Source organism: Ceratotherium simum, chromosome 19 (assembly GCF_057802395.1).
Source record: "Ceratotherium simum simum isolate JZ-2026a chromosome 19, ASM5780239v1, whole genome shotgun sequence".
Lineage (NCBI taxonomy): Eukaryota > Metazoa > Chordata > Mammalia > Perissodactyla > Rhinocerotidae > Ceratotherium > Ceratotherium simum.
In genome coordinates this window covers 54,354,129-54,375,624 of record NC_141918.1, presented here as the reverse complement: position 1 = coordinate 54,375,624, position 21,496 = coordinate 54,354,129, and the positions used below count along the sequence as shown (strand labels likewise).

The following is a 21,496-nucleotide window of genomic DNA, read 5'->3' as shown; positions in this document are numbered from 1 at the left end:
AGTTTAGTGAGTATCACCATGAAAATAGAGAGTATACTGAAAAGGTGATGAAGGAAAGATGCAGTGTTGAAAGATAAATTCAGAACTCAAGTAATATGCCATATAGTATTACTGGATCAATTTAGGGTGATGCACAGCTGACTCTTTTTGCCACACACCTGAAAGCTGATTTTCTAGAGTGCTGAGCGGTCTGGAGAGCTACTTCCTGGTTTTCCATAGGAGTGAATGCACTGTGCTGGTAGACATTCGTGTTCAGAACAGGCATGCTCCCTCACTCAGCAAGTTGTGGGTTTTCAGCATGTGAATATTGCCTGTGTCGTCTTCTCTAATTTTTGACTTACTGTTTGTTTTTCTTCTTCTTCTTTCCCAGCAGTCAGTCGTTAAGGACAAGTCCCAGGATTTCAGACTGGGCTCAGAGTCTGTGACACAGTAAGCAACTTCTCCTCCTAAATAATTTGCAGTGATAAATAGTTGGGTATTTTTTTTCCTGGACAGTTTCTCCATTTCCCTTTTCATAACATCACACTATAAGTTAAATTTCAGATAATTGATTTTTAAGAGAGTTTAGCTAGTTTAAGGAGAATATTTTAATGCATGAAGTGTGTGTATTACAAAGTTACAAGAAATAATATTAAATAAAATAAAAATTTCACACTAAGTTTTTGCTTTTGTGGACCCATTTTATCATTTATTTTTCTTTGAGTAACAGTTTGAAATAACATTAACAGAAAACAAGTAGATGATGTAAAAAAAAAAAAAATGAAATGCCTATTTTTAGGCATTAAAGAAAAAAAGCTAATAACCAGAACATTATCAGTATATATTTTCTGGAAATGCCCAATGTGTTGGAGCAATTTATTTTGAGATATTTATTTTAAAAGATCTCTAGGAAGATTTTGTGTTTTTATTTGGTACTTGCTCTGTCACTTAATACATAAATCGAAAATTCCTCTTCTTCCTCAAAAAAAATTACATCAAATACCTTCCCAAAGTATTTCTCCATTTTTCTCATTCAGATCATTTTGTATCTAATTTTAAGCCCAAACTTGGTATTCACACATCACTAGCAAACTGTCACTTGAGTGTGAAGGCCTTGAGCAGCCTCGGTGTCTGTCATGCCCGTTATCCCACCACCATCACCCCACACACATGAGTGCATGCTAACACACACGTGCACACAGATAAGCCTGCTGAATTTCCCACAGGAGAATATTTGTTCACGTTAACCCTGCTGTACCCTTTGACATTTTGAAGAATAATATGTCTCTTCCAGTTCAAAAATTCTGAGTTAGATGACAGTCTGATTTACAGGAATTATCAAATAAAATCATGCATTATTTCATTGCACAGATGAAAGGCGAACATAATTTTTTTTTTTTATGCTGAGGAAGATTTGCCCTGAGCTAACATCTGTGCCAGTCTTCCTCTATTTTGTATGTGGGTTGCCACCACGGCATGGCCACCAATGAGTGATGTAGGTCCGCGCCTGGGAACCAAACCCAGGCTGCTGAAGCAGACCGTACTGAACTTAATCACTAGGCCACGGGGCCAGCCCCATGAGACAGTCGTAATTTTTAAATGTATTTAAAAGAGTCACAGAATCATGACCTAGAAGAGACCTTAGAAATTCTTTCTATAGCTCCTCTGTTTTAGAGTCAAGAAAAGTAAGGGCAGAGGCCTTGTGCAGATTTCTCAGGGCACGTTATGTCAGCACTTGGACCAAGACCTAAGTCTCCCGATCCCAGACTACTGGGTGTTTGCTTGTTTGTTTATAAACTGTGTTCAGTGTTATCAGCCTCCTTGGTAAGATACCATTTTGTTGTAAGTTTAAAAATCTTTCTTTTTGAGCGATAAAAATATCCTGAGGATTATATAACTGTATATAGCGTTGTGTCACTTCAGAGCACTGTCACTCACGTTACCACGTTTGAGTCTCGCCATTTCCCTGGGAGAGATGCGAACCTTTAACGTGTAGAGAAACGAGAGCCCAGGGGCTGTGATTTGTCTCGAGTTACTGCTGGTAGTGAGTGAGACCCAGTCCAGGACACCAGTCCTGTCTTCCCTGATCTACCGTCCTGTCCATGCTGTCCCTCGGCCTGTCATAAGGTGCAACCACACATCCCAGGTTTCTGTTTTTTTCTTTTTGTTTTACCTGCCAAGTATGTTTTCAGTTCCTGAACAGTTGAAATTTTACATAATAGTTGATAATGCAATCACTCACCCTAAGGAGTTTGTACTCAGTGACAGATTACACAAGTAAAAAGATAGATTGGAACAGTGAGGACAAACTTTCAACAACCAAAAAATGACCATATTTAATACATTATGGGAACAGTGCTCTCGGTGTCTTTGAACAGGTTTTATAAAAATGTTTGGAACTTTTTACCTGGTATGTGAATGAAAAACTCTGAAGTCACTCTGACTCCACTGGATGCCTGTTTTCAGGTGATCCAGAGATCCACGCCATGCTCTCCAGATTCAAGTTCAAAGAAGCCCGCCAAAGCATCCCAGCTCCTAAAGGCTGTCAGGGTAGCTTGGCTTCTCCTTATGACACAGAACACGTAAGAAGCTTCTGAAAATAAATTTTCATGAGAAGTTCAGATATATCTAAATGCTCAGGCTTATCTAAAGCCTTGGGCTTTCCCTATATGCATAATTTCTTAGAAGTAAGGATGAATTAAGATACATTTCTCATGACTTTAAAGCTGTAGGCAAGTTGAAGGTGGAAATACTATAACCCAGTATGTACAAACAAGTCATGTCTTTATTTCTTTTATTGACCTGAGTGAGTCCATTGTACCCAAGTAAGTGGACAGAGGCTGATTTGTTTTGTTTCTTTGCAGCCTTGCCATTCAGTTGCAACACCTGCCTAATAGCTGGTTGACCAAAATTGTAAATGAGCCACATAGGACTGCCTCCTACCACTTTCCACTTGACTTTCTTGTCTTGTTTGTACTTTTTTTTTAGAAATGTCAGTCACTTCTGTGCAGACAGTGTATACACATTTTAGTGAAGCTACACTCTCTTTTTAAGATTATCAAGAAGAAACTTCTTTGGGTTAATTTAACGAAGGCATTTTCCTGACAGTGTTAAACGTGCACCTTTTGTACCTCATGTCCCTGTGATGTTATTATCTGCTGCCCAAATCAGAGTCTGTAATGAAGCTAGTTCCCTAGTTACTAATATATTCTGTCTTGAGTTTGTTGGATTTTTTAAAAAACATAGAATGCTGTATTTCATTAACAACTTTGGTCAGAGAGAAGTTAATACAGCTGCAATCATATTAAACTCCTTTATCTATAAACACTAAAATGTGAACTGAATGAATGAATGAAATCTCTCCTTAATATAGTGCAGCTATGAAAGTTAATTCCAACTATCCTTTCACTCCTCCACTCTATATATTTTTCCATCTTTATAATAATTATATTGCAGATTCCTTCAATTTCTTCTTCTCTTCATGAGAAGGACATAGTTTACCTTTTTTCCCTAAAATACCCTATTACTTGCAACTATTTTTTTAAGTTTTTACTTTTATTATCCATTTTCCAGTCTTTTTCTCACTGCCCCCGCCCCCACCCTCTCATTTCTGAAATCAAAACTATCCATTATCAGGGGTGTGACATCACAGTGTTCTTTATATATTCTAAATATGTTCTTTATCAGATACATGATTTGCAGGTATTTCCTCCCAGTCTCTGTTTTGCCTTTTCATTCTCTTTCTTAACAGTGGCTTTCGAAGAGCAAACTTTTAAAAATTTTGATAGAGTCCAATTTACCAATTTTTTTCTTTTATAAACTATGCTTTAGTATAGTATCTAAGAAATCTCTGCCCAAAGTCACAAAGGTATTCTCCTATGTTTTCTTGTGAAAGTTTTATAATTTCATGTTCTATATTTATCTAGGATCTGTTCTGTGTTAATTTTTGTATATAGTATGAGGTTTGGATCAGAGGGTTTGGTTTGGTTTGTTTGGTTTGCATTTGGATATCCAGTTGTTCCAGCACCATTTGTTGAAAAAAAAGTCCTGGCTCAACTGAAAGGCCTTTGCCTCTTTATTGAAAATCAATTGTCAGTATGTGTGTGGGTCTGTTTCTGGACTCTCTACTCTGATCCATTGAACTGCTCCTCTGTCATTATACCACTAACACACTGCCTTGATTACTGTAGTTTTATAATATGTCTTGGAATCAGGTATTACTGGTCCTCCAACTTTGTCATTTTTTAAAGTTGGTTTAGCTGTTCCAACTCCTTTTTATATGTCCACATGATTTTTAGAATAAGCTTGTCAATTTCTGCAACAAAGCCTGCTGGAATTCCAAATAGTATTCCCTTGAATCCACAAATCAGTTTGGGGAGAATTGACGTGTTAACAATGTTCAGTCATCTGACTCATTAACCTGATGTATTTCTCCATTTATTTAGGTCTTCTTTAATTTCTCTCAACACAGTTTTTTAGTTTTCAGTGTATAACTCTTGCACATATTTGGCTGATTTATTCTTGCATATTTCCTATGTAAGTAGTATTGTTTTTCAATTTCAAATTACAATTGTTTGTTGCTAATTTATAGACATACTACTGGTTGTTGTATGTTGACCTTGTATCATGCCACCTTACTAGACTCTCTTGTTAGTTTTAATAGCTTTTTGGTAGATTTCACCAGATTTTCTACATAGACAGTCATGCAAATAAAAAGCAGTTTAATTTCTTCCTTCCCAATTTTGGATCCTTTTTATTTCTTTTCTTTTTTTTTTTTTTTTTTGCTTTATTGCACTGGCTGGAACCCCCAGTACAATGTTGAATAGAAATGAGAGTAGATCTTCTTATCTTTTCCTGATCTTATGAGAAATGAGTGAGAAAGCATTCAGTCTTTCACTATTAAGTATGATAGTATAAGTTTTTTTTATAAATGCCCTTTATCAGGTAGTTTCCTTCATTTCCTAGTTTGCTGAGAATTTGTATCAGGAATGGATGTTGGATTTTTGTCAAATGCTTTTTCTGCATCTATTAAGATAATCATATGATTTTTCTTTTTTAATTTGTTAATAGGTAAATTACATTGATTTTCAAATGTTAAACCAACCTTTAATTCTTAGGGTAAACCCCATTTATCCTTTTTATAAATTGGTGCACTGGATTTGCTAAAATTTTATTTAGGAATTTTTTTATTTTGTTCATGCGGCAGATGGGTCTATAGTTTTCTTTTCTTGTAATGTCTTAGTCTGGTTTTGGTACCAGGGTAAGCTGGCCTCATGAAATGAGTTGGGGAGAATTCCCACCTTTTCAGTTTTCTGGAAGAGTTTGTGTAGATTTGGTGTTACTTCTTCCTTTTGTAATTTGTCTTTCTCTGTTGATATTCTGTATTTGGTGAGACATTTTTCTCACAATTTCCATTAGTTCTTTGCACATATTTACAATGGTGAATTTCAAGTCTTTGTCTAGAAAATCCAATGTCTGGGCTTCCAAAGGGACAGTTTCTGTTGCTTGCTTTTTTCCCTGTGTATGGGCCATATTTTCATGTTTCTTTACATGTCTTGTAATCTGTTGAAAACTAGACCTTTTAAATGATATAATGTGACAACTCTGGAAATCAGATTCTTTCCCCTCCCCCCCCCCAGGGTTTGTTGTTGTTGCTACTTATGTAGTTATTTTTCTTTAAGTGACTTCTCTGAACAAATTCTGTAATTGTAATCTTTGGCCATTGAAGTCTCTGCTCAGTTAGATTAGTGATCAGCTAATAATTGGGCCAAGATTTCCTTAAACACCTAGAACCTAGACTTTTTTTGCTAAGGGACTCTATGTGTGTGTTGTGCACACCTTTAACACTCAGCCAGGCAAGTGACAACTCTCTTAGTCTTCTCTTCTGGCTTGCACAGAGCGTTCAGGTCAGCCAGAGGTGAGGGCTTAAGGCCGTCTCAGGTCTTCCTGTGCATGCACACAGCCCTGCCCATATGTGAGACCTTCTAGACTCCCAGGAATATGGCTGAGCGTTTCAGAACCCCTGTGGACATCTTATTCTCCTAGCTTTTCCTTTTCAGCTTTTTAGTTAGTCTATTGTTTGCCTACTGTTATCCACCACTCAGCCAGCCAAGAAGTTAATTATAATTGTTTTCAACAAATGCTTCCCAAGGGAAAGGCAAGCCCTGAGAGAGGTCAAATACAGACAGCATTACAAGTGGTGTCTTCCGGGCAACCTCCAGGCAGGTGAAATAATGGCAGTTCTTTGGGAATGAGGCTTTGAAAGAGCTCCAGCCCTGTTCTGCTCCCTCCGGGTGGCTGCCAGGCTGTTGGCTTTCACCATAAATGCAGGCTGTCCTTTTTCAAGGCCTCCACAGAGTTGGACAGTGGAGGATGGGACTAGATCAAGTTAGGATGCCACAAAGCTCACTGTTCTTACCAAGATTCAACCATTTTTCTTGAATAAACATTCCCCAGGTTGCTACAGGCTTTGGGCTGATTTCCAGGATTCTGAAAAAGTCAATTGTACCCATATTTGCCAGTTTCCTCCTAGCTTATTTGGAGAGGAGAATTTTCAGACGTCCTTACTCCACCATTTTCACTGATGTCGCTCTATTTCTTCTTCAGATGTTGGATAGACTCGCCAGTAAAGCTATCTGGGCCTGGAGTTTTCTTTTTTAGAAGATTTTTGTAGCTACAAATTCAATTTATTTAATGAAAGTAGAGCTATTAAGGTTATCTATTTCTTCTTGTGTAAGTTTTGATAGTTTGTATCTTTCAAGGAATTTGCCCATTTCATCCAAGTGGTTGAATTTATTGACATAAAGTTGTTCATAATATTCTCTCATTATCTTTTTACTATTGGTAGAGTCTGTGGTAATGTTGCCTTTCTGATTCCGGATATTGATAATTTATTTCTTTTTTTTCCCCAGTCAGCCTGACTAATGGTTTATCAATGCTATTGATCTTCTCAAAGAACCAGCTTTTTGTTATTTATTTCTCTTTATTGTTTATTTTCTATTTCATTGATTTCCACTCTGATCTTTATTATTTCTGCTTGTTTTGAGTTTAATTTGTTCTTCTTTTTCTAGCTTTTTAAAGTGGAAACTGTGGTCATTGATTTGACACCTTTCTTCTCTACCAATATAAAACACTTAGTGCCATAAATTCCCACCAAGTGATGCTTTAATGGTGTCCACAAATTCTGATATGTTGTGGTTTCATGTTCATTCCATTCACAACACTTTATAATTTTCCTCTGGATCTCTTCTTTGATGTGTTGGGTTATTACATTTCCAATATTTAGAGATTTTTCCAGAGATCTTTCTGTTGTTGATTTCTAATTGAATTCCATTGTGGTCAAGGAAGATAGTTTGGATGATCTGAATCCTTTGAAGTTTATTGAGAATTGTTTTGTGATCCTTAATATGGTCTCTCTTGGTAAAAGTTTTAAGTGCCCTTGAAGAGTGTGTATTATGCACTTGTCTACTGGAGCATTCTTTCGTAAATAAATGAGGTCACATGGGCTGATAGAATGGTTTACGCATGTGATTTTCTGCCTACCTGCTCTATCAGTTACTGAGAGTTGGGTATGGAAGTCTCCCACTAATATTGTAGGCTTGTTTTTTTCTTCTTACGGTTCTGTTAGTTTGTGTGTCGTGTATTTTGAAGCTCTGTATTAGGTGCCCATATGTTTAGGATCGGATGTCCTCTGGCGGGGTTGACACTCTTATCACCATTAAATGACTTAATTCATTTCTGGTAATATTCTTTGTTCTGCAATCTACTTTAATATTAATAAAGTCACTCCAGCTTTCTTTTAGTAGTGTTAGAATGTTATATGTTTTTTATACTTTAAATATAGAGACACAGTGCTTGCTTCGGCAGCACATATACTAAAATTGGAACAGTACAGAGAAGATTAGCATGGCCCCGGCGCAAGGATAACACGCAAATTCGTGAAGCATTCCATATTTAAATATATATATATATATAAAGACAGAAATAGGTTAAAAGTTAAAGTGTGTTTCTTGTAGACAATATACAGTTCATGCTTTTTTTAATCCAATATGCTCATCTTTGCCTTTTAATTAGGGCAATTAGACAAATATTTACATTTAATATGATTATTAATATGGTTGAGTTTTCATCTCTCATATTGCTTTTTGTTTTCTATTTGTCTCATCAGTTCTTTGTTTCCTTTTTTCATCTTAGTTTAGTATTTTTTATCCATTTTGTCTTGTTTCTGAGCTTATTGTCTATAACTTTTTGTTTTGCTATTTCAGTGATTTCTTTAAGATTTATAATACAAATCCTATCGCACAAATATATCTTCAGGTGCTTTAAAATAGTACATTTCCGTTTCACCCCTCCTGACCTTCATGCATCTGTAGTCATACATTTTACCTTTATATATGTTATAAACACCTCACTACATTATTATTTATGCTTAAACTGTCATCTTTTGAAGAGATTGAATAATAAGAAAAAAATCTTTCATATTCTTCCATTTTGTTACCATTTCCAGTGTTTTTCATTCCTTTGTGTGTGTTCCTTTCCTTGTGTAGATCGTTCCTTTGTAGCAGATGTGTTATTTCCATCTGCTATCATTTTCCTTCTGCCTAAAGGACTCCCTTCAACATTTCTTGTAGTGTTGGCTGGCTTGATATGAATACTTTCACTTTTTGCGTGCATGAAAAGGTCTATTTCACCTTCGTGTTTGAAAGTTGTTTTCATTTGGTATAGAATTCTGTGTTGAAAGATTTGCTTTTTATTCCTGGTACTTGAAAGATGTTGCTCCATTGTCTTCTCACTTGCATTTTTTTTTCCAATGAGAAATAGGCTGTTAGTTTATCTGACATCTTTTCCCCTAATTTGGGTACTTTTAAGATTTCTCTTTGGGGCCAGCCCAGTAGTGTAGCGGTTAAGTTCCTGCTTTCCACTTTGGTGGCCCAGGGTTCACCGATTCGGATCCTGGGCGCGGACCTCCTCACCACTCATCAAGCCACACTGAGGCGGCGTCCCATATAGAAGAGCTACAGCTCTACGACTATGATACACAACTACGTATTGGGGCTTTGGGGAGAAAAAAAGAAGATCGGCAAAAGATGTTAGCACAGGGTCAATCTTCCTCAAAAAAAAAAAAAATTTCTCTTTATCACTGGTTTTGAGCAATTTGATTATGGTTTGCCTTGTTATAATTTTCTTCCTGTTTCTTATGCTGGGGATTGGTTGAGCTTGAATCTGTAGGTTTATAGTTTTAATCAAATTTGGAACATTTTGGGCCATTTTTTCTTCTGCCTTTTTTTCTGTATCTCACTGTTTCTCTCCTCTTCTTTGAGGATTCCAGTTACACATATATTAGGCCATGTGAAGGGGTCCCACAGCTCACTATGCTTTGTCTATTTTTTTTTAATTCTTTTTTCTCCGTGTAGTTCATCTTGGATAGTTTCCATTGCTGTGTTTTCAAGTTATTTCATCTTTTCTCTGCAGTGTCTAATCTGCCTTTAATCCTATCCAGTATATTTTTCATCTAGGACATTTTAATTTTTATCTCTAGAAATTCAGTTTGGGTCTTCTATATATCTTCCATGTGTCTATTTAACCTTTTGAGCAGGTGGAATATAGTTACAATAACTGTTGTAATGTCTTTGTCTGATAATTCTAACATCTGTGTCAGTTCTTGGTTGATTTCAATTTTTCTGTTCTCATTATGATTTATATTTTCCTATTTATTTGCCTCCCTAGTAAATTTTTATTTGATGCCAAACATTGAAAATTTTATCTTTTGGCTGCTAGATATTTTTGTATTCCTATAAATATTCTTAAGCTGTGTTCTAGAATGTAGTTAAGCTACTCCAAAACAGTGTGATCCTTTTAGGTCTTGCTTTTAAGATTTATTAGGTGAGACTGGAACCGTGTTTTGTCTAAGGCTAATTATTCCTCACTACTGACACAAATCCCTTCTGGCTGCTCTACCCGGTACCCTCTGAGTGTGAGGTTTTTCCCCCTGGCTGATGGGAATAGGCACTGTTCCTGGCCTTGTATAATTTCCGCAGATGCACACAGTCATCAGCACTCTGCTCAAGACTTGGAGGGAACCCTCTGCAGAACTTCAGGTTCTCTCACTGTGAGGCTTTCTCCTCTCTGACACACCATGAACTGTAGCCACCTGCGTCTCCTCAGACTCCCAGCTCTTACTCAGGGAGTCCACCAGCCTCCTTGCAAGTTTAAACTCCCTGTGCTGTGGCCTGGAGACTCTCAAGGCAATAAACCAGGCCATCATAGGGCTCATCTCATTTATTTTCCATCTCTTGGGGACCACCAGCCTTCATTGCCTGTGATTCAGTATCTTGAAAATTGTTGTTTTATATATTTTATCCAGTTTTTTTGGGTTGTTTTAGGCAAGAAGTAAATCTAAATCTGGTCCCGGTTACTCCACATGGGCTGCAAGCACAAGTCCAGATGTTGTCTGTATTGTCAAGGTAGCTTTCTGTTAGAGTGCACATCAGTTATGAGAGAGAAATGGTGGAGAGGATCCCACAGTCTTGATTTCCCTAGAGTGGTCAGGGAAAGCCAAAGATAGAAGACAGCATTTAAGTCTTAAAGATCATGTAGAGACAGGGTGAACAAAAAGAGGAGGACCTAGAAGTCAGGAGGATCGCAGGAGCTAAGGCACAGAAGTGTGGAAGTTCCTGGGCACCCTGAGGCCAGCAGGGTGCTCTGTGGCTGAAATAGAGGTTGAAAACTAGGGGCTGCCCGCCAGAGTCAGTCCTGTGTCTTTGGTTGGGGCCCCTGTGTGTGTGCATGATTTTATTAGTTGCCCAAATATAAAAAGATTTCACATAAATGCAGATTTCTGACTTGTCTTGAAAATAATCCACAGTTCTAGAATGCAACTCCACATTCTTCTCTAGCACCATCAGCTGGAGCTGAGGCGGTCAACTGCCTCCCTTAGAGGGATGGTCCGCTCTCCAGTCTGCCGCTGTCCTGGCACACTGTCACTGGCCTGCTTCCCGCATCCACCGCCTCGCTGTGGCCTCCACAGACATTTGAGTTTTCACTTAATGCTGAAGCACAGGTTCCCTGGAGACAAGGAGAAAGAGTGGACTTCAAACAAATTAAGATTATAAATTATCAGTGCATTTTTCAGAATTCAGCCTTTCCTTTCTCATCATTCTCCTCCTTTCTAAATGTTCTTTTGTTCTTTCATCTTTGTAATTCTCCTTCTCAGGCATCTGACTTCATTTTACTTACTTGTACATCTCCATATTAGCCTTCTCGGGCTGCCATAACAATGCCACAGACTAGATGGCTTAAACAACAGACATTTGCTTTTTCCTGGTCCTGGAGGCTGGAAGTTCAAGATCAAGGTTCCAGCAGGGTTGATTTCTGGTGAGACCCCTCTTCATGGCATGTAGGTGGCTGCCTTCTTGCTGTGTTCTCACACAGCCTTTCCTTGGAGCATATGTGGAGAGAAAGAGCTCTCTGGTGTCTCTTCCTCTTTTTTTTTTTTTTCCTGCTGAGGAAGATTTGCCATGAGCTAACATCCATTGCCAATCTTCCTCTTTTTGTATGTGAGCCGCCACCACAGCATAGCCACTGACAGACGGTGGTGTAGGTCCACACCTGGGAACTGAACCCAGGCCACTGAAGCAGAGCATGTCAAACTTAACCACTGGGCCCCTGGGGCTGGTCCACTCTTCTTCTTCTAAGGACACCAGGCCTATAGATTAGGGCCACACCCTTATGACCTCATTTAACCTTTATTACCTCCTTAAAGGCCCTATCTCCAAATATATTCACTTTGCAGGTAGGGCTTCAACTTGTAGATTTTAAGAGAACACAATTTGGTCCATAGCAGTCTCTATTTGGTCCTACTTATTACCTGATTTTGAAATTCTTGCATCTTTTTCAAGCTCTATTTTGATGTCTCCCACCATTCCTGGTCATCCTAGAAAGGAGATACTGTCTTCCATTGTTTGATTTTCCCTTTTTACATTGTTTTTGTGTTTTCTTTCTCCTAACATAATTTGCACTACTACACCCTCATCCACAAAATGTTTGTTTTATGTTTTACTATTACGATTGAACCATTTGAAAAACTGTATTTTTCATTCCACAGGTCAGTATCTCACAGCTCTCTTACATATAAACTTCCTTCACCGCTTTGTTATTAAGGAATCTTCTATACTTTTACATACACATACACACACACACGTACATTTTTCCTTCTAATTTGATAAAAAAAACTTTCTGGTTTTCCCAGGCATTAATATTTTTCTGAGAGAAGTAAAATTTGCTTTATTCTTGTCCCTTCCTCGTGGTTAAGGAGGAGCCCAACCAGCTAAAGGTTTATGTCTGCATTATTCTTGGCAGCTCCCTGTCTCTCACTCCCACGTGTAATCACTCAGTCTGTCAGGGGTTTTTCTCAGGTCCTTCCATTATCTCCCTTTCTCTTCCCACTGCTGCTTTCCTAGATCAAGCCTCATCTGAGCTATTTTGGCAGCTTTCTTACTGGCTCCTTGTTTCTGATCTCTCCCTCCTGTAGTTCTGAGGTCGGCAAAGAGCAGAGCCGTGAGGACCGAGGACATATAATGGACATGCCGGTGAAGAAGAATGAGCAAACTGGCCGAAAAGTCACCCTAATAGAGGTAAGAGGAAAACCAGGAGAAAGTTGTGTCAGAGTCGGCAGGAAAAGATTTAGGAAAGGCCTGGTCAACGGTGACAATGCCAAAGAGAGGAGAAGTAAAATAAGGACTGAAAAGTGCCCTTTGGGGTTTGCAACCAAGAAGCTGTTTGTGACCTTCAAGAGGATGGTTTTGACAGATAGTCCTGGAAGCATGAATCAGATTGTCTCCAGCTCAGAGGGAAAATACTGTCAGAGCAGACTGCTTCTCCAAGAAGCCGGACCTCAAAGGAAGAGAAAGCTGGGCAGTAACTAGTGGAAAACACAGGATGTAGAGAGAAAGCCTTTACACAGAGGGGGATGACAAGAATATTTACAAACTGAGAGGAGCTATTCAAGGTATGGGGTAAGGGGAAATCCCTGGGGACTGGTGGAAATACACGGGTTAGAATTTGAGACAAGAAAAGGGGAGTTGCAGGGGGCCACTGTTTCCACTGAGACAGACAAGTGGGACAAAATGTGGTTGGATGGTGATGTTGTCTGGTGGGTGATGGGGTCTAAGAAGGCAGGAACGGCCTTTCTAAAGAAGGCCTCTGTTTTCTCTGTGAGGTAGCAGTGAAGTTTGTCTGCTGAAAGTGAAATGTTACAGCCCTGTCACGTCTACTTTTATGAAATTGTCACTTTCTGTCTGGGAAGTAGATTCAAAATTTTCCTAAGTATTTTAAGATTTTACTTGTAAAAAAAATAAAATCTAATTGTACATAAAGCATTATAGATGAATAGTTACATCATCATAGATTAAGGAATGACTTTTCAACCTTGATACCAGAATCAGAAAACATTTTGAAACAGATTTTTAGGTTTAAATAATAGAAACTTTAAAATGAAATAATGTATGTCAAAGAGAAGAAAAACACCATAAGCAAAATCTAAAAGTAAACAATAACCTGAGATGGGGAAGAATTTCATAAAATACATGACAGATAAAGGATTAATACCCTTAACATATGAAAAGCTCTAAAAAATCAACAAGGAAAAGAAGTATACCAATAGAAAAATTGGCAAAGGGCGTGCACAGGACATTCTTAAAGAAATATACATAAATGGCAATGAACATATGAAAAATGTCCACCTTAACAGTGATCAAACTAATAGAAATTAAAACAAGAAATGATATGGTACTTTTCCCTCGCAAAATGGCAACAGGTTTCAAACTTATAATCCCTAGTGTTAATGAGAGTTTGGGGAAATAGGTTCTCTTGTACACTGCTGGTAATAGTGTAAGATTGACACATTCTTTGTGGAGGATAGTTTGGTAAAATTTTTGTAAGTTTTCAAATTGTTCATGTCCTCTGATCTGAGAGTTCTGCTTCCAGGAATCCATTGTAGTAAAATATTCGAGTATACATGCAGAGATTCAGTTAAAAGGCTGCTGCTTGAAGGTGGGCGCTGGCCCGGCGCTTCTTGTCCTGCTTTTCTGCCCCTTTCCTGCCCTGCGTGGGCAGTCTCTGTCATTCTCTCTGACGGTTCCTTCCTCTGCTTAGTCTGATTCATTTCCCTGAAAGATGTTATCTTTACTGCCTACTTGAGCTTCTCGTTGAATTCCCTTCGGGTTCCCTCTCCTGAGGGCGTCCTGGCTTCTCTGTTTACTTACTTCTCTCAGTGCAGTCTGCCCTGGTTCGTTTAACTTGTCCTGCATCTTCTGCACGTGCAGGTCCATCTCCCTCATTCCAGCTGTTGTCTCCCCTCTCTCCCCCTTCCCCTTTCTGTTTTTCTTCTTTGTTTTTGTCCTGCCATGGTCGTAAACTCCTCTCTCACTGTTTGCCTCATAGTTCCTCTAAGATCCTTTACCTTCCTCACTGTCCCTGCATGTGGTTAATAGGGTCTCTGGGTGAGTTGTGCCCAGCATCCATTTGAGCCTTTACTACTTTCTTGCCCATTTTTATTAGACCCTAATTTTGAGCAAGTTTTGCCTGTATGCTTTACCTATATACACGCAGGGACAGAAATGACAGCCTTCTTTGACCCTGGTGGCACTGTACCTCAGCACACCATGTCTGCACCATTTTATTCTCTGCTTCACTTGCTTCGTGAGCTTCACTTGAAACATATTTTTGGGCTTCTATATACAACACCAGCTTATCTGTGGTGGCTCTGTTTAACAAATTTAAAATCAGGAAACATGAACTGACAGAGAATTTTTTTCCCCTCATGTGTAAATGTTTCTCATATGAAAAGATAGGGAGTGCAACCATTTATTTAAGATTGAGCCTGTCCCTGAAAGCATGGATGTGGTCTGACCCTCCTCGGCCACCAGGGAAGGCCCTCAGGAGATATTGACCTGCCCTCTCTGGCCATAATGCTCTAGTCTTTCTCAGGATGACGATGGAACTGACCACCACCTTAACCAGACTGCCAGCATCCTTAGACTGCAGTTCGTTTTCTAAGAACAGCCAAGTGCTAAACCCTTTCGGTCAGAGGGAAGAGCCACGCTTTTGTGTAAGTCCAGGCACTCGTCACTGGGCTGTGACACCTGCAGTGCAGATTTCAGCTCAGCCCCTCCTTCGTCACCTCTGCTTGTAGCAAACCTACTACCTGGTCTCTAAGAAGCAGCTTCCTCTTCTTGGTTTTCATTAATGATGTGATTTGTTTTATTTCAAAGCTGCACCTAGATGCATAGTTAACCATTACTATCTTTGTCAATCAAAAATGACACACCATTTTTTGGATTTATTTGAAAAAATAGAATAATTAACCCACTTGTCAAAGTAGACACAGCCATAGACTAAATGAAAGAATGCTGTTTCATAAAATGGTCTATATCCTTTCTGGTCAGTAACCCTGAAGCATCATCCAATTTTTTTTTTCTAGTGAGTGAAGAATTTTATACACTCTGATTGCCTGCCCTTAATTTCTGGAAGTTGCCCAGGGTTTGAGGTACTTCGTGTCTATAGTTGGGAAGTGTATTTCTTTTTTGCTTGTATTAACTTGTCAGTGTTGGAGCAGGCCTTAAGCAACTGCTGACGACACTAAAAGATGTTAACAGTATGTTCAAGGGCAAACTAGAAGATAGGTAATTAGTACTGTGGTCTTATTTGGTTCTGTGTGTATGTAGGTTGCACAGTGTGTTTTATTACCTGTGCTGTTGCCTGTGCACGCCAAGATTTGGTTGTGGCCAAAGACATTGCTTGAGTTCATATAGTATATTTGGTGTACTTTTCTCCTAGTAAAGAGTTGAAGAAGAATGAAGAGACAGAGAACCAAGTACACAGAAATGAAATGACAAATTAAACCAAATGGAATATCTCTTCAGAGTTCAGAATTTTCATATACTAAAGAAGGAAGGAAGGATCCACTACTTCTTGTTCTTATGAAAGAATCGAGAAAAATCAGAAGCGAGGTATGGGTAGAAAAATAAATGTGGCCTTTTGAGCTTAATTGTTATAAACCATTGTGATTGTTGTTGTTCAAAGTATTGGTTGATACTTGTATTTATGAGTAATTGCATCAACATTACCACTGTTGGAAAACCAGTAAAGAGAAAACTGTAATTGCTACTCAGCAAATATGAAAAAAAGTGTTTGCATTATTCAGATGTCCATTAAGTAATCATTTAATATTATTGTATCTGTAATGTGGTTATACATGTGATGTTATGCTCAGAATATGAAGTATCTGCTTTTGAAATTTAACTTTATTTAAAAGATAAGCAGCTTCAGAATATTGTGTATTCAAAATGGTCCCAGTTTTAAGAAAGATATTAAAAGGAAACAAATTTGTTTGTTTTGAATGATTCATATATGTAACTTGATACGCATAAACTAAAAGCGGCCTGTGGCTAGACTGGCAACTCCAAATTCCTTTCCGTTTTAAAAAAGCATTTCATATTTGAGCATATAAGTGATTTGTATGCTAACATTGTTCAATATTTATTTTAGTTTTAATATTTTTAAATTATTACATTGCATTATTATTTATTTAGTTCTAGAATAACGGTATCATTACTATGTGACTATAGATTTTGAAGTGTAATGTTATAATAGGAAAGTTCATTTCTTTGTGTTTTTCTTGCCCCTTCTTTCTCAACTGTGTGATTATAAGTCTGTCAATAAAATATTTAACCCCAAGAAGGTCAAAACTAATATAAAATTAGAAAACTTATTTACCAAATTAGACAATTGATTCCATTAAAATAAGAAGTGAGAAAAACAGTGTTGGGCATTGGGGTGTAAATTTTGCCCAGATGTATACTCGATGTGAAATATCTTCTAGTGAAAATATATTTGGCTCTTATCCCTGCACATGTTATAGAGGCATGAAAATTGGTAAACATGCCCTGCTGTGTAGAACTCAAAGGCGGGGGGGGGGGGGGGGGGGAAGGGGGGAGGCATTTTTTAAAGTGGTGAATGGCGCTGATGACTGCTGCAGCCCTCGGCCCGGAGCCTGAGCCCCCACTGTTCTGTTCGGATGCATACGTCTGTGCTTCAGGTACAGCTGGGCCCAGCCGGCTTGAGTCACCCTGTGCAAGCTTGTTTTTTCTGTCTTGTGAATGCACTTGATAATTAAAAAATAAAAATATGCATCTCTCTGCAGTTTCAGCTCATAGTTTTGAAATGTTAGTTGATTCTCTGATAATGGTTTTAATCACAAATAATTTCAGCAAGTTACAGAAAAATTTTAAATCAAGACAAGTGAAATAGTACATCGAGGGAGCTAAACATTTGCTGAGATCTCAATGTTCATATGAAAAAATAAATTAAAGGGTTATTTTATATTGTAACTACTGAAGACAAAAATAACAATTGAGGCAAACACCAGGAAAAGTTGGTTCTACTCAAAGCTCAGGCCTTTTCTCTTTTTTCCTGTTAACAAAGCAAGACTTGGGTTATGCACGCGAATAGATTAGTGAAACATCTTTACCACACTCTCTGAGATGAGATGGGGCGGGGGAGATCAAAAAGTGCCCTCCTAGTGGTAAGTCCAACTTGTGATCAAGCAGAGGAATCAGGCACAAGAATCCCCTTGAAGATTTCTGATACTACACGTTTTCTTAGTAACAAATTAGTTTTCTTTGTTTTACCTTCATTCTGAAGTTATTGAATTTTATCCCATTTTATGAAGTCTCTCTAACAATTTGACACTATCTTTTTCTAGATCTAAATATTTTTAAACCATTCTTAGAAATTTATTTCCCAATTATTGATTCAACTCCATCTTGAAGATTAAAGGTTCTTCAGTATCAGAGCTATACAATGAATAAGATTTGCAAAGCTAGAATAAAAATCAAGTTTTTAAAAGATTTAAAACATGAAATATTTTACCCCATGAATGCAAATTTATGTTTAAAATGCACATTTTAAATGAAGTCTATTTTTAAAAGGCTAACACTTGGTACTTCTAAAACCTTGTGTAAGATTTCTTTCCATAAAAGCAAATACTTGACCTTAATTTTATTTTTAAGTTACAGAAAAGTTTTGTTAAAGAAAGACATTTTCTCTTTAGGAAGTTCGGCATGACTATATCTTGGAAATAACTTACCATTTTATAGCTTTATATGACATGTCACTTTAGTTGTATATTTAACTCACAAATATTTTTAAGAGGGTTAGAAAGTTCTAGAAACTATAACAATAATTCATGACCTTACACTTTATACATATTTAAAAGATTTCCATCTGAGGACCATATGTGTTAAGTAAATTATGGGAACATTTTTCAACAATCCCACTTTTTTAAGCTATGTATTTGTTGATTCCTACTTCATTGAACTTAACTACAAAAAATATTCCCCAAACCTTCACTTTATGTACATGACTCTTCATATCAAACCCACGAGGTACATAAAAATCTTCTGTGCCCTACAAATAAGGAAACCAGGGTTAAGAAACTTGTCCAAGTGCACATGGCCAGTAAACATCAGAGCAAGCTGTAAACGGAGGTTTGTCAGCCTCCTCTGGGAGGTCTCCAGGTGCTGGATCTCAGTGGCTGGGTCGAGTCAGCCAGTAAATGCTTCTTGTCAGAGACTGCCCACACGAGGGAGGAAAGAAGCAACTTGGGTGTGCCTACAACCACGCTCAGGGACTAGCGCATCTATGTCTTTAATGCAACAGTGAGCTAAATAAAATGAAATATCATATCTGAGTGAAAATTTTTTTAAAAAACTGATAAATTTGTCTACCCCATAATTGCTTTGGTAAATCTTTACTCCATGCTATGATTCTTACATTTTCTTAGGAAATAGAATTTATGGAATCAAACTAATACATGTACAGTAACACATTATTCAAGAAACAGAAAAGGTGCCATTCCAGTTATATAAGAGATAATAAAAACATCCAGAATCACATCAGTCAAGAGGCTCTGTGGACTGGTGAACTCAATCTATGGATGGACCCAATTATCTGCAGGAAAATTGGATGTCAGCATCATTTAGGGTTAACAATGGACCAACCAGGCAAAAGCAGACAGCTACTCTCCGCAGAGACCCGGAAAGCAAACTTGGTAATGAAGTGCTTCATTCATCATTTCCTTCTGCTCTAATTATTAAAGTGAATAGGAAATACTTTAAGTTAAGGCTGGAACTGGATAACATAAAAACATTTGTTTTGTAAACACAAAGAATGCTTTTTTCTAATGATCGTCTTCTAATCTACATCCAGCATATGTTGGGAGCACTCTGTTTTCTAAAGCTGCCCTTGTGACACCTCACATTCATTCTGATCATGGATGGGTTATTTTACTGTCTCAAAAAATTAGAGGCTAATGTTGCTAAGAATCTACAATTTTAGTTTCTACTCTCAACCTAAAAAAAAGGGCATCATAAGTACATATATAACCATACATAAATTCATGTCCCACCTCGATCACTTCTGTCAAAATTGTCCAACTGTATGTACTTCAGTGTCATTTCTAAAAGTGCTGAACAATCTGATGGTTACTCATTCTAGTTCATTTTTTCTTAAATCATCATTTGATCCCTGTCAGGAATTGTGAAAGAGTATGGTAGAAGAAAATGTAGGAATGAGTTGTTTATACAACATTTATGTAAACTTATATATTACCAGTCATTTAAAGTTGCTTGGAATGGAGGCGATTGGCTTAATGAAGATAAGAAAGAGTCCTAAAGGAGGAAAAGCAAGAAGGTGAGGAAAACAACTTGTTGCCCGAGTGAAAATGAACAACTGAAGCTTACAAAAAGTAGTCGTGAGACCAAACGAAGAAGGCTCCCTGGAGAAAAGCATGGTGGCTTCAGTTCAGGTTTTCAGTGTTTTCATCTGCGAATCAGTAGTTCATTTTTTTCTATTAAATTTATTCACAGGGCCATTTTATATAAACACTCCACACAATTTTTTTCTGAGCTACAGTTCTTCCATTTAAAGTAAGAGGAAGATGGCTAAGCACGGTAGTTGTCAGCCACCCCGGCCTGTTATACAGAAGTGTCAGTGTTCAGAAGTGTCGGCAGATGCTGCTTTTAGCAACTGAATATTTCCATAGTGGTAAGGAAAGTCAGTGAGGTCTGTGCGCTTTAGGAACATCACATTCTTATTATACTTATCATGTGTGCAGGCAGAGTACATAATAAACTAGTCTATAGCAGCTGTAAATTTCTGAGGATTTATCTAACCACAAATGCATTGAAATGGGGAAATGGGGCTATATTAAACTATGCAAGATGCTGCTGGAGCTTTGCCATTTCTGCAACATCCTGTCATTAATTTATCATGACAGGTCTGGCAAACTGAAACATCCAATGCACTTGCGACAGACTGTTCACCCATGGTTGTTGGAGGTTCTGCAGTCACATGGGGTGAAGGTAGAGTTTCCTTTCAAACGTGAACATGGCGCTGTTATATTTAGAGTGCCTTATAGCCAAGGACAGACCTGTTGTCACTTTTGAATTCCAAAATAAGAATATCTAGAATATACAAAAGGTCCTGGGCTGAGATAACGAGCTTAGTCTGTTTTCTGCCCTGTGTTGTCTTTCCTGAAGAGGGCTGGCTCTGGGTGGGGAATGATAAGTCTGGTCCACCCTGCCATGCATGCATGCCTGGGGCCACAGAGGATGGGACTCTCTCCGAGGAGATTTGAGGTCAGGTCTCTCTCGGTAGCCTCTTGAACACATCCCTTCCTGTAAACAAGACTCACAAGACCACCTCCTCCCTGTGTGTCATCCTCTTCTGGAAGCTGCAGTACTGCCATTTGGCAAACTTAGAGCACCAATAAATACAGAAATCCCTGCTCCAACCCGCTCCAATCCAGAGAGGGAAAAAAAAGTAACTTTTTTTGCCAAAATAGATCTTCCCATATAACGATAATTCTTTGTCAGTTCATATCAGTGTGAAAGAATGATCCTCTCTTTACTTGATGTGTGTAATTTGATACGGGTGTTACAGTGGTTTTTGTTAAGGATGGATGTTAGTAAATAAGGCTCCTTTTGTTGTGTGTGAGGAAGATCAGCCCTGAGCTAACATCCAATGCCAATCCTCCTCTTTTTTTGCTGAGCAAGACTGGCCCTGGGCTAATATCCATGCCCATCTTCCTCCACTTTATATGGGACGCCGCCACAGCATGGCTTGGCAAGCAGTGCGTGGGTGCACGCCCAGGATCCAAACCGGGGAACCCTGGCCGCCACACTTAACCGCTTGCGCCAATGGGCTGGCCCCAAATAAGGCTCCTTTTTGCTGGAGGAGTAGAGTTACCACCCCTAAAAAGTGAAATCATGGTCGTGTCCATGTCTACAGCCTTGCCCATTTCCTTTGGAAGGTCAGAGTTCCTCAGACTACAAACAAGGGGACTCAAGGGGGTCTGGGAACCTTGAATCTGGAAGTTTCAGTGAGAGCAGAAAGTCCCAGGTGGGAGAGAATAAGATGGGCCCTGCTCAGTGGAGACGAGTGAGACGCCAGCGAGGGG

General features: G+C 38.4%; 1 protein-coding gene and 1 non-coding gene across 22 annotated transcripts in view; both read left to right on the top strand.

Annotated features, from left to right (window-relative positions):
• AHI1 (Abelson helper integration site 1) overlaps positions 1–16,941 on the top strand; it is a 182,915-nt gene extending 165,974 nt beyond the window's left edge. For 12 of the 21 annotated variants that reach the window (XM_087444150.1, XM_087444139.1, XM_087444140.1 and 9 more), the window contains 3 exons: positions 371–429; positions 12,509–12,611; positions 15,814–16,941. In XM_087444150.1, the coding sequence (XP_087300276.1) occupies positions 371–429; positions 12,509–12,611; positions 15,814–15,816 (165 nt within the window). In that variant the 3' untranslated portion in view covers positions 15,817–16,941. Of the gene's footprint in view, positions 1–370; positions 430–12,508; positions 12,612–15,813 lie in introns of those variants that run through there. The other 9 variants (XM_087444141.1, XM_087444156.1, XM_087444154.1 and 6 more) reach the window with 5 other exon arrangements.
• Positions 7,830–7,936, top strand: LOC147914560 (U6 spliceosomal RNA). The gene has a single exon (XR_015555297.1). It is a non-coding gene; the product is annotated as a U6 spliceosomal RNA (small nuclear RNA).
• Positions 16,942–21,496: the final 4,555 nt, after the last annotated feature.